The sequence below is a fragment of the Diabrotica virgifera genome, chromosome 8 (genome assembly GCF_917563875.1).
Source record: "Diabrotica virgifera virgifera chromosome 8, PGI_DIABVI_V3a".
NCBI classification, from domain to species: domain Eukaryota; kingdom Metazoa; phylum Arthropoda; class Insecta; order Coleoptera; family Chrysomelidae; genus Diabrotica; species Diabrotica virgifera.
Genome location: NC_065450.1, coordinates 187,990,420 through 188,003,206, shown reverse-complemented (window position 1 = coordinate 188,003,206; position 12,787 = coordinate 187,990,420). Strand labels below are relative to the sequence as shown.

Genomic DNA, 12,787 nt, shown 5'->3' with positions numbered 1-12,787 from the left:
TATAAAAACAAACAATACACACAAACCTTAAAAGAATTCACTAAAATTTATTGACTCCAATATTTTGAACTTTTTACATTCTGATAATTGGTGAAAAACTTTTGCGTTGTACAATCTTGTGGCCGAAGATTGATGTATTTTTTACAAATTTCGTAATAGTTTCCCTGCCCCCTGTGATTGTAAATGTTTGTGTTGTGTGCTTTTTGTATCTATTATCGGTACAAAAAGAGTTTAGTTAAACGTGTAGACATCATTTTGTTTCAATTTATATAATTCGTGTCTTCTGCACGCTTTCATGATTCCAAAACTACTAACCACTTTCAGGACCGTCTTTCACCTATTAGAGGCCTTGGGCTCATTAGGAAAATGGGGCCTCTAGCCTATAATAAAACACTATTTTGTTAGAATAGAAAAAGAACATACATAGACAGATATTCAGTTTCAGCTTTATTTTTATTCCCGTACAATAACATTAAATATTATATACATATTATCAGTGCCGGTTTAACCTAACTTCGGGCTCTGGGCACTAGAGATTTAGGGACCCCCTTCATTGCTATTCGTTGTCATTAAAAAAAACATATGCATTAACATGCATTAACTATAAACGTTTATTGTAAAACCCATACATTTTTTAAAATTTTAAAAAAGATCTTTAAAACAAACGAGAAAAATAGCAAACGTAAAAAATATTCCAAAAAATACATTTAAAAATATAAAAAAACAGAAAGTTACCAGAAACAGAAAAATATATAAGACAAAAATTAGCTAACTTTTTTTCTTGACTAGGCATTAGCAAACTGCCATATTAATACTATCAAAATTCAGTTGCTACATTTCTTAATTTTTTATAATACAATAGTGATAATGCGTCTAGGTTTTCTTGAGCCTTTGACCTTCAATATGTATCTTTATTCTTTTTAAAGCCAAAAAAAGACCGCTCGCCTGACGCATTTGAAATTGGTATCGTCAAATAAACTTGCAGTAAAATTAAAAATTGGCAAAAGTTGCCTTTACATCCTGGATGACACCAAATTTTCAAATGTTTATTCAAATTTTGGCATAACGTTATAAAATTAATAATTTCATTATGCAAGTTCTCTTTCTTTTCATCAACATCTTTTTTATATTCCTCGCATAAAATATATTAATTCACTTTTTGACTTCTTCTTTATTTAAGGTAAAAAAAAACATCTAACAGGTGATGTAACATCCTTGTGGCATTATATTCTCTTTAAAAGATCTTGAGAAATATTGTGGCATAATATATAACATTAAATGGGTACTTCAATTCTGAATATCTCTTGCCCCTTTAAAACTGTTTCACTTTCAACTGTTTCATCGAAAAATGTTTTTTTCTTTGTTTTTTGAAGGCCAATTCTATAGGTTATGTTTGAGATTATTGCCTTCACAAAAAAATATTTTTTGCTTCTAGTTCAATTTCGCTTAATTTGTTTCTTACGCCTCCAACAAAGCACAAATGTCATTAATTCTATTCCAATTGACACGTTGAAGTCCACAGTTTCTAACGTTTTGCTTGTTGCATTCACTCGTTTTAAAATACTTGCCCAAATCAGTGTCAATAGAGTATCTAAGCTAACCTGTCTCAAAGGTATCCATTTTATTATGTAGTGCCGTGGCTTCACTTTTAACTGCTGATTATTTTGTCTCTATTATTGCTAAACTTGAAAAATATCTTTGATGGATCCGTAGTTTTTAAGTAAAGCATTTACAGCGTCAAAAGTTTCTACATGTTTTGTTTTCATCGCTTCCAGGAATTCATTGCAAGTTTGATCAGACAGATAGCTAACTGAACCTTTTTCTTTATTCGCATTCCGTTGTAAATGCTGAGCTAAGAAGTTGTCAAAAGCAAAGTATACAAGACAACTTAAGTAATTTCCCTTATGACGACTCGCTAAATTCTCATGGGGTCAACGAAAAGCTAGTCCTTGACAAGCAAGTAATTTAATGGTGACAACAACTCTTCTTAGAACCTCGCGTTCTACTTGCTCTTTCAAGCCACCTCTATAACTCTAATTTAACTGATGATCCATCCATCTAAATTTACTTTCTTCGTGAGATTTGAGTAAACTATTCAAATATTTAATATTTCCAGTGGGTAAAATATATCCAAAATCAGTTAAGCTATTTTTTTCAATTGAAAATAATTTGCACGGGTAACAATAAACAGCTTTAACACTTCTCTTTGCCTCCATTGGGTTTTACTCTATAAGAGTTGCTTTCATTTAATCTTCTATAATTTATTCTTCTATATTTTTAAATTTTATGTAGAACATTTTTGTCTAGAACATTGTTTACGCTAAAGTATAGTTTTAGAAATATTGACGAAAAACGTAAAAAAACTACTAATTTAAAGATTTTTCCCCCATCTCCCCCCCCCCCCAAACCGGACGCTCAAAATGGTGTAACTTTTTACTGAACCATATGTGGACCATATAGAACAATTTGGTGTAGGAGGAAAACTTTTATTTTGGATGTCTGGGTTAGGCCTTTTTTTTGGACCAATTATACTATACTACCTCCGTAACTTTGGAACCATTCATTTTAGAAGGATTATGCCTCGGACCTTTTTTATTTCAAATTTAATGTAGAACATTTTTGTACAGAAGGTTATTCATGCTAAACCGAACAGTTTTAGAAATATTGACGAAAAACGTAAAAAACTACGAATTTACCGATTTCTCCCCCCTCTCCCCCCAAACCCGACGCTCAAAATGGTGTGACTTTTTTCTGAACATTATGTGGACCATATAGAACAATTTGGTGTAGGAGGATAACTTTCACTTTGGATGTCTGGGTTATGCCATCTTTTGGATCAATTCTATCATACTATAAATAGGTATATCGGTCGAGTTGATCAAAAAATCATATCATTATTGACAGTAATTAATTTATTTTTATCAGCAGGTTATCCAACGACGACACCAACCACTGGTTCAACACAAGAAGGAGGCGGATATCCAAGTGGTAGACCTAGTACAGGTTTTCCTGGATCAAGGCCTCAAGAACCAATGAGAGGATATTTACCACCATACCAATAATTTTCCATTAGTACCTCTATGTTTCCATAATTTGTATATTTTAAATGTATTTATATATAAGTAACAACTGTAGATAATATAATATATTTTATATGAATAAATATTGTGAATAAAACAATAACTTAAAGAATAGTTTCAATCTCTCTCTTCAGTTCTAACCACCCGGAGGGAGTGTAGTGAAGTAGTGATCATCATGATGCCGTGTATTGTCTGTCTCCAAAGAGTCTGTCTGGTCATTTCAAACGACAATAAATATCGTTCCCGTACCACCAGATTGACAACATTTGGAATACTTTCTTTGGTTACAACCTCCCGAGATTTTCAAAAATTATAAATCATACAGGATGCCGAGGCACTGAAGATGACAGAATTTTAAATAATTCACAACCCATCTGCTCAGCGTGGTACAAGTTCCAACAAGAAAGTTTCCTTAGTACTCAACAAAAGAGTAGGTAAATGAATTAAAATGTATAAACATTTTCAATTTCTTTGCAACACGAAAATGCAGCAGCTGCATAATACTATGGTTAAATCGGAGAGTGCAGGAAGAGTCTATACCGGTTTCGGAGGTTTTTTCCTCCTCATTAGTAGTCCCATATCCTCTTCTCTCCGATTTCCCCAGTAATCATACTTTGGGCCTTTCCGAATTGCAAATAACGAAATGTCGCGGATGAACTAGAGCCATCTACCGAAAAACAAAATAAGTTATCAATCGAAGTAGCACAGAAAACGACAATAAATATTGTCGTTTTCTGTGCTACTTCGATTATTTTGTTTGTCGGTAGATGGCTCTAGTTAATCCACGGCATTTGGTTCTTTGCAATTCGGAAAGGCCCAAAGTATGATACCTGGGAAAATCGGAGAGAAGAGGATATGGGACTACTAATGAGGAGGAAAAAACCTCCAAAACCGGTATAGACTCTTCCTGCACTCTCCGATTTAACCAGAGTATTATGCAGCTGCTGCATTTTCGTGTTGTAAAGAAATTGAAAGTGTTATTATACATTTTAATTCATTTACTCTTTTGTTGAGTACTAAGGAATCTATCTTGTTGAAACTTTTACCACGCTGAGCAGATGGGTTTTGATGATTTAAAATTCTCTCATCTTAATTTCCTCGGCATCCTGTATGATTTATAATTTTTGAAAATCTCGGGAGGTTGTAACCAAAGAAAGTATTCCACCTGTTGTCAATCTGGTGGTATGGGAACGATATTTATTGTCGTTTTCTGTGCTACTTCGATTGATAACTTATTTTGTTTTTCAGTAGATGGCACTAGTTCATCCGCGGCATTTCGTTATTTGCCATTCGGAAAGGCCCAAATATGATACCTGGGGAAATCGGAGAGAAGAGGATATGGGACTATTGATGAGGAGGAAAAAACCTCCGAAACCGGTATAGACTCTTCCTGCACTCTCCGATTTAACCAGAGTATTATGAAAATGTTTATATATTTTATATCCAAAGTATTTTAATTGTTGGAGATGGACTAGACAGCTGTTTGCTGACTTTCAGATAATAATTTAAAATTGAATTATTTGACCTGTGGTCGGTCCACGGAATTCGTAACATTCTTCTCTAACAGAACATTTTAGTGGCATCTGTCTTTCTTTTTTCCGCTTATATTCCTATAAGTACATGTTTCTATATTTGGAAATTTTATATATTCAAATATTTCCTGTGAAACCAAGAGTAGCTTTACTAATATTTTCATTGTAGGAAACAAAAAATCAACGTAAGGTTTAATTAGCAATTAAGTAAAAACAGCAACAGGTGTATGTTTTCAAAAACTGATAGTGTGTAAAGTATTTATTAAAATCAGCTAAGTACTTTCAGCATAGCAAATGCTATCATCAGAGCTTCGTAGTTCATAGTTTTGAATAACTGTGTCACACTTATTTTCTTGCCATTCTTGAGAGTTTACCTTTCTAATTTTTTTCCTACTTTTTTATATGGTAGGTATATTTTTGATACCTAGGTATATTTTTGACTTTGAAAAAGCATTTGACAAAGTAAGAAAAATTAGTCCAAATTCTAAAGACAAACAACATACGTAAAAGAGACTTAAGAATAATAACAAATCTATGCTGGTATCAAAGAGCACAAACTAACAGATAACGAACCCAGTTCAGATATTGAACTCATTAGAGGACTTAGGGATGTACATATATTATGTCTCCATTAATATTCAATGCATATAGTGAATCCATTTTTTAAGAATCATGACTATCTGAAAGTGAAGAAATTTAATTTAAATAATTAAGCAAAGAACTACTAACAACATAAGATGTGCAGATGACACCGTAGTTATGATAAGTTCTACTCAACAACTCCAACTTCTTAAAGTCCGTCTCCTATCGGAGGTTGGAAATCATCACAGCTATTCTTATTTTACTGGCGGCCGCCCTAAAGAGGTCGAGGGAACTGCAGCCGAACCATTCCCTCAGATTTCTTAACCAAGATATTCTGCGCCTACCGATACTTCTCTTACCCCTGACTTTACCCTGGATGATCAGTCTCAGCAGCGAGTATTTGTCACCTCTCATAACATGGCCAAAGTATTCAACCTTTCTTCTTTTAACAGTAAGTACAACTTCACATCCTTTTCCGATCCGACGTAAAATTTAGACATTCGTCACGTGGTCCACAAAAGATACACGTAGCATTCTACGGTAACACCACATCTCAAAAGTTTCAATGTTTTTAATGCTGCCCATCTTCATGGTCCATGACTCAACTCCATATAATAAAGTGGAGAAGATATAACACCGCAGCATACGCACTCTCAGATCAAGATTTATGTCACGACTACAGAGAAATATTGTCATCTTGTTAAATGCTGATCTAGCTATTTCTATTCTTGCTCTTATTTCTTTTGTTTGATCGCCTGTATGATCCAGACAAGCTCCAAGATATTTATAGGAGGATACCCTTTCTATAACGGTGTTATTGACAACCAAATCATTCCTGGCGTGTGGATCTTTTGTTATTACCATCCATTTAGTTTTTCTGAGGTTTAATGTAAGTCCGTAGCTGTTGCAGTAGTGGTTAATACGTTCCATCAGTCGTTGCAGATCTGCAAGATTGTCTGCTAATATCACTGTGTCGTCAGCGTATCTCACATTATTGATTGTATTTCCGTTGATCATTACACCACAACTAACCTCCGACAGAGCTTCTTTAAATATGACTTCGCTATAAAAATTAAACAAAAGAGGAGACAGAATACACCCTTGTCTTACTCCTCTACATATTTTCATCTCCTCAGTAATTTCATCATCGACCTTGACTTGTGCTGTTTGATTCCATTACAAATTAGTTATTATTCTAATATCTTTTTCATCAATGTTCTTTTCGACTAGAAGTTGTCTCAGTCGGTCGTGTCGGACTCTATCGAAGGCCTTCTCAAAGTCTATAAAGCAGGCGTATACATCCTGATTGATATCCAAACACCGCTGAAATAGTACGCCCACACAAAAGAGCGCTTCCCTCGTACCAAGGCCGTTAAGCCCATTTGTGTTTCACTTATATCTTCTTCAAGTTTGCGGAAAATTCTATTATGAATGATTTTTAGAAAAACTTTAAGCATGTGACTCATCAAGGCAATCGTTCTGTAATCCGAGCACTCTTTTACATTTGATTTTTAGGTATTAAAATGAATGTGGACCTTAACCAGTCTTGTGGTATTATTCCAGTATCATATATGTTGTTAAATAACTCGAGTATCATGTTCATCACTTCTTCATCAATATAATACTTCAACCGGTATTTCATCAGGCCCTGGTGTCTTACCATCCTTGGTATTTTCTAAAGCATATTCCAGTTCTTGTTTAAGTATCATTAAACCATTCATTTCTTCTCGTTTCACTGTTATTAATTCTCTTTCGTCGTCAAAAAGTTCTTTTACGTATTCTTTCCATCTTGTGAGTTTTTGTTTGAAATCTATAATAATCTTGCCTTCTGAATCATTCACTATTCCACTATGAGGCTTCTTCTTTGTACCAGTCATTTCTCTGATCTTCTTATGCATGCCGAAACTATCATACCTTCTCTCACATTCCTCAATATCCTTGCATTGTTCTGACAACCATTTTTCTTTTTCCTCTTTAATCATTCTCTTTATGGTTCGATTTATTGCATCATATTGTTGTTTGTTTTTGTTCTTATAGGCACGTCTCTCATCCAATAAATTAAGAATTTCTTCTGTCATCCATGTCTTTCTTTTAGTTCTCTCAGTTCGTTTAGGAGTCAACGTCTCTTTAACAGCTGTTGTTAGTGCTGCCTTTATCTGTTTCCAATTATTTTCAGCTTCTTCGGAGTTCACGCTATTAATTTCTTTCAAGTTTTTATTAATTTTTCTTTTATGTCTTCTCTTGTTCTTGTATCTTTTAGTCTATTGAAATCTATCCGAGTGGCTTTTTTCTTTTTTAGTTTCTTCAATTTTATGTTTAACACAGATACAACCGGATTGTGGTCAGAGTAGATGTCCGCACCTGGGTAGGTCTTTGTTGATAGTATAGAATTTCTAAATCTGTGGTCGACCAGAATGTTTGAGTATTTGATTTCTAATTATCCTCCCGTTACCATCAGCAGGGGATTTCCATGTGTAAAGTCTACGCTTCGGGAGTTTAAACATTGTGTTTGTAATTACAAATTTTTCATTTTGACAAAATTGAACCATTCTGTCACCACGTTCATTACGGTCTCCTAACCCATAGTCTCCAACACAACTTCCACTCTACCCTGACCCACTTTGGCGTTGAAATCACCCATTATTATTATGGGTTCCTTTTTCTGTATACTTTTGAGGACCACTTGTAGTTGTGTATAAAAGTCCTCAATTACATTGTCATCCTTATTAGGAACAAAATTTATCATCGAATCATTTCATCGATCAACTCCAACTATGTACTACTAAATAGGATAAGCAGTTTTTGTGAAACATATGAACTAAAAATGTGTGTGTGTGTGTGTGTAGAGGAAAGGGATGGCCTTAGACGCAGTCTATTAGCCACAGAATTTATTTTTATTCATACGCATATTTATATTAGATGTATATAAGATTAAATATCGATATTAGCTTCTTTAATGAAATTTATTATAGCATCGAAGACGAGTTTATTATTGCTAGATAACAGGGAACCGATGTTGAGAGGGAGAGGTGTGTTGTGTTCTATTAAGGAATTATATAGTTTAAAAATAGCTGTGCTATTCTTTTGACACTCCAGGAACATGTGGTTAATGTCACCTATGGACATGTTGTCACAGTCACATAACGGGGAGTTAAGTATCCCTAATTTATGAAGGTGCGCCGGAAAACGGCCGTGATTCAATTTTAAGCGAGTTATAACTGAAGTATGTCTTTTGATATAATCAAAAGTCGTATGCGGTATTTTATTTGGAAGTTGTGGATAAAGCTGAAAATAAAGATTTTTCGATGTCTTGCTAAAATTATTGTAAGATTCTGTCCATCTGTCTTTAATAGATTTTTTTAATTTAGTACTTAAGTCGGTATGTGAAGATATTTTTACGAATTTATCTGATTTACAAGCTTCTTTCGCTTCATAATCAACCCTTTCGTTACCGATAATACCGCTGTGACCTTTTACCCATATGAGGATTATTTTTTTATTTTGCTGATTTAATTGGTACAATAAGTTTTTTATTTCACAAATTAATTCTTGATTGTATATATTTATTGGAGGTCCTTCAATAGCTTGCAAAACGGACTTAGAATCTGACATAATACAAACAGTTTGAACTGGATTTAGCGTGCACCATAATAGGCTTTTTTTAATCGCCAAGGACTCGGCGCTGTAAATAGAGAATATATCCGCTAGTTTAAATTTTTCGACATGATTGATGTGTGAAACAAAAAATGCTGCACCTATTCCAACCTCACTTTTGGACCCATCTGTAAATATTTTAGTTACATCCTTTCCAAAAGCATTCAATGTGGTGGTGAGTATTAGGTTATTTAAATTAGGGATTTCTGAATATTCAGGGTATATAATTGTTGGCCGAAATATGATACTTTGATAACTATATTGAAATATTGGATATTTGGGACTATTTAATAAAAAAATTTCATAATGGTTGGTATTAACAAAGCCATCTGCCAAGGGAGGGGAATTTTTTATCCTCCAATAAGGTGTTGTAAGATTACAAGTGTTAATAAAAGCTATTTTTCGGATCATACTCGTATTAAATGTTCTGTATTTAATTATTTGTTTTTCAGCTAAGTACTGTCTACGTATATTTAATGGGGGTTCTTGTATTTCTGCAAGGACTGCTTGGTTAGGCGATGACATCATTAGACCCATACAAATTTTTAAAGCCTTATATTGTATACGATCAATAGTGATTAGATTCGTTTTGGATGACGCCCCGTATAATGTACAACCATAGTCCAATATGGAACGAATATATGCTTTGTAGAATGTATACGATACAGTAACATCTGCTCCCCATTTTTTTTTGGAAACCACTTTTAGTAGATTTATGCCGTGTTCGGATCTTTTTTTAATATATTTTATGTGGTTAGTCCAAAGCAGTTTTTTATCTAGTACTATACCTAGGTACTTATATTCGTCGACGAATGGAATCGTGAACTCGTCTAGACAAGCAGCTCTAGCAGTTCTAACTCGGTGACGAGTAAAACATACCAAGGCAGTCTTATCCTGAGAAACACTGAATCCCATGTCATTAAACCAACCTGTTATCAAATGCATACATTCATTTAAGTCATCTAAACATTTCTCATATGAACCATGGCTGAAGTAAAAACATAAATCATCCGCGTATTGTATCATGTTGAATTTATCACCTACTAACGTATGCAGATCTGCAGTGTATATATTAAATAAAATAGGGCTCAATACAGACCCCTGAGGTAAACCGTTACATACTGTGTGTGGACCATGTAATACGTTATTATGATCACGTAAAAATATTTTTCTATTATGAAAGATACTTAAGATATTGGTACATACAGTTTTATTAATTCCAATTTTTTCCATCTTTTTTGATAAAATATTTAGGTCAACTACATCATAGGCCCCTGTTAGATCTATGAATAAACATAATGTATATAGGTTTCTGGAAAAACTTATTTGTATATCTGAAACTAAGTGACTCACCGCATCTATTGTTCCCCGTCCTCTGCGAAAACCATATTGAATGCTTGGTAAAAGGGATCTATATTCCACAAAATGTTCTAATCTAAACTTAATTAATCTTTCGAATGTTTTGGTCACGCATGATATTAACGAGATTGGGCGGTATGATGATGGAATTTCTGGATCTTTATAAGGTTTAAGTAACAGACAAATTATAATATTTTTAAAGCAGTCATAATATTTTTGTTTCCTCCACCAGTCATTAAATAATTGCAAAAGAAATTTTTTAGCAGAATATGGTAAGTTATAAATTATTTTATAAGTAAAGCCATCTAACCCGGGAGCTGTGTTCCGACTATTTTTGATCGCTAAATCCAATTCGTCCATTGTGAAAGAAGTAGACAATTCATCTTCATGATTAAATGGGAATTTGTTAACTGATTTAACCACAAAATTAGAAGCAGAAGGAGGACCTATTTTGTTTAGTATTTCCTCTATTAATTTTTTTGAAAGAGGTTTTTTGGGACAATGAAAATTTTTATTATTTACAGCTTTAACGAACTTCCAAATTTCAGTTAGTGGTGTATTTTTATTAAGTTTATTTAGGAAGTTAATCCAGCTACAACGTTGTTTGTTTTTAAATAAACGTTTAGCTTGGGCAGCTACGTTTTTATAAACTAAATAATTATTATGATTGGACAGAATTCTATAATTTTTTAAGGCCGTTTTCCGTTTTTCTACCATCTTACTACATTCCTGATCCCACCAAATTGGTCTTGGGGAAATGGGAGTAAAAGATTTTTTAACAGGCATAGACCGAGTCGCTGCATTGGAAATCATTTCGAAAAATGTTGATGCATTACTTGTGTTATTTTCAGTAAGTAACTGAGTAACATCTTTTTCCAAGAGTGTTTGGAATAATTCCCAGTCTGCGCATGTGTCATTCCACTTAGTGGATGGGTTTATTGAAAAATTTGAAGGCTTAATTTGGATGTCGATAGCTATTGGGTAGTGGTCCGATCCCATAGTGTCATCTAAAACCGTCCAAGTTAATTTATCAACTAAAAAATGAGAGGTTAATGTTATGTCAACAGCTGAATGATTTCCACTAGAGTTAATTCTAGTGGGAGTACCATCGTTTAATACAACAAGGTCTAGATGATCTATTGCATCTACTAAAATTTTACCATGTCGATCATCAGGTATAGGTCCCCACCTATCATGGTGCGCATTAAAGTCTCCGCAAAAAAGAGTATGGGACTTGAACTGCTGAAATAATTGTAGCCAGTCGGTAAAATTGACAATCACGTCAGGTGGTCGGTAAATAGACACTATTGATAAGTTTATAGAAGGTAAAGTAATTGCGCACACTTCTAAATCTATGTTTAACGGCTGGATGATATTAACCTCTTTAAAACCGAGCCCTTGCGCTACAAAAATACCAACGCCACCATAACCATCAACTCTACATTTTTTAACTAAATTGAACCCTTTCAAAAAAAAGTTTTCGTCAGGCTTAAGCCATAGTTCTGATATAACAATGATGTCAATAGTTGTACTGTTAACAAAATTAATTAAACTTGCTTTATTTGATTTTAAAGATCTGCAGTTCCACTGCAAAATATATAGTTTGTCTTTTTTAATATTATGGTCAGGAATCGGGAAGGTTAATAATATTCGGATTCAGATCCACTAATATTAATGTCCATTCCATCTGTGTGATTGTCGGTATCAAACATATTATTAACAAATTCTCTTATATCTGATTCTGCAAAAGAAACTGGGCTAGACGGAAAACTTTTTTGAAGTTGTTTAATGAATGTAGATAGTATAAGTACTGACTTTTCTTTATAGTTCATATATTCGTCCCTATAAGGATTAGGAAGAACAGTATTAGCATTTGATTTTAATTGGGGGGTTTTTTTTATTGGTGACATTTCTGTAGTGGGAGATAGTGGGGAAGGTTTTCGTTTTTTGGAAGTAGGAATATTTGTTTTGATAAAGGGTTTCCTTAATACGGCTGAAGAACTCTGAGAAGATGTTTGCCTTACTTCAGGCAATGGTGGAAAGTTGTTAATATTATTTAACACCGAGAACCTGTTATTCGTAATAATTTTGGCATAGGAAGGATTTACATACATATTTTCAGCTTCTTTAAAGGAAATGTTTTCCTGAGCCATAATATGTTTAATTTGTTTTTGTTTTGTGAAAATAGGGCATTTACGGGAGATTGAAGTGTGTTCATTGTTTTTACAGTAAATACAAACATTTTCTGATTGACACTCATCTTCCAGATGATCCAAACCTGTGCATTTTTTGCATCTGCTTTCTTTAGATTTGCACTGTCTGGCCGAATGGCCATACCGCAAACATTTAAAGCATTGGACAACCGGTTGTACATAAGGTTCTACTTGAAAGTTACAAAGATTAATTTGTATGTTTTGTGGGATTTCATTGCCCAGAAATTGTACTATAATCATTTGTCTGTTAACTAAACTGGAATTTCCGTCTGAGTCTATAATTTTTCTTTTCATTCTTTGAACGCTTACAATTTGTTTATTGGAAATGATGGCTTTTAGTAGATACTCCTCGGAGAAAGTCGTATCA

The 12,787-nt window shown here is 33.7% G+C and overlaps 1 protein-coding gene across 5 annotated transcripts in view; it reads left to right on the top strand.

The window, feature by feature from the left end:
• The window catches only part of LOC126889665 (collagen alpha-1(IV) chain-like), a 32,435-nt gene extending 29,251 nt beyond the window's left edge, over positions 1 to 3,184 (top strand). For 3 of the 5 annotated variants that reach the window (XM_050658177.1, XM_050658178.1, XM_050658175.1), the window contains one exon: positions 2,926 to 3,147. In XM_050658177.1, the coding sequence (XP_050514134.1) occupies positions 2,926 to 3,062 (137 nt within the window). In that variant the 3' untranslated portion in view covers positions 3,063 to 3,147. Of the gene's footprint in view, positions 1 to 2,925 lie in introns of all 5 variants that reach the window. The other 2 variants (XM_050658174.1, XM_050658176.1) reach the window with 2 other exon arrangements.
• Positions 3,185 to 12,787: the final 9,603 nt, after the last annotated feature.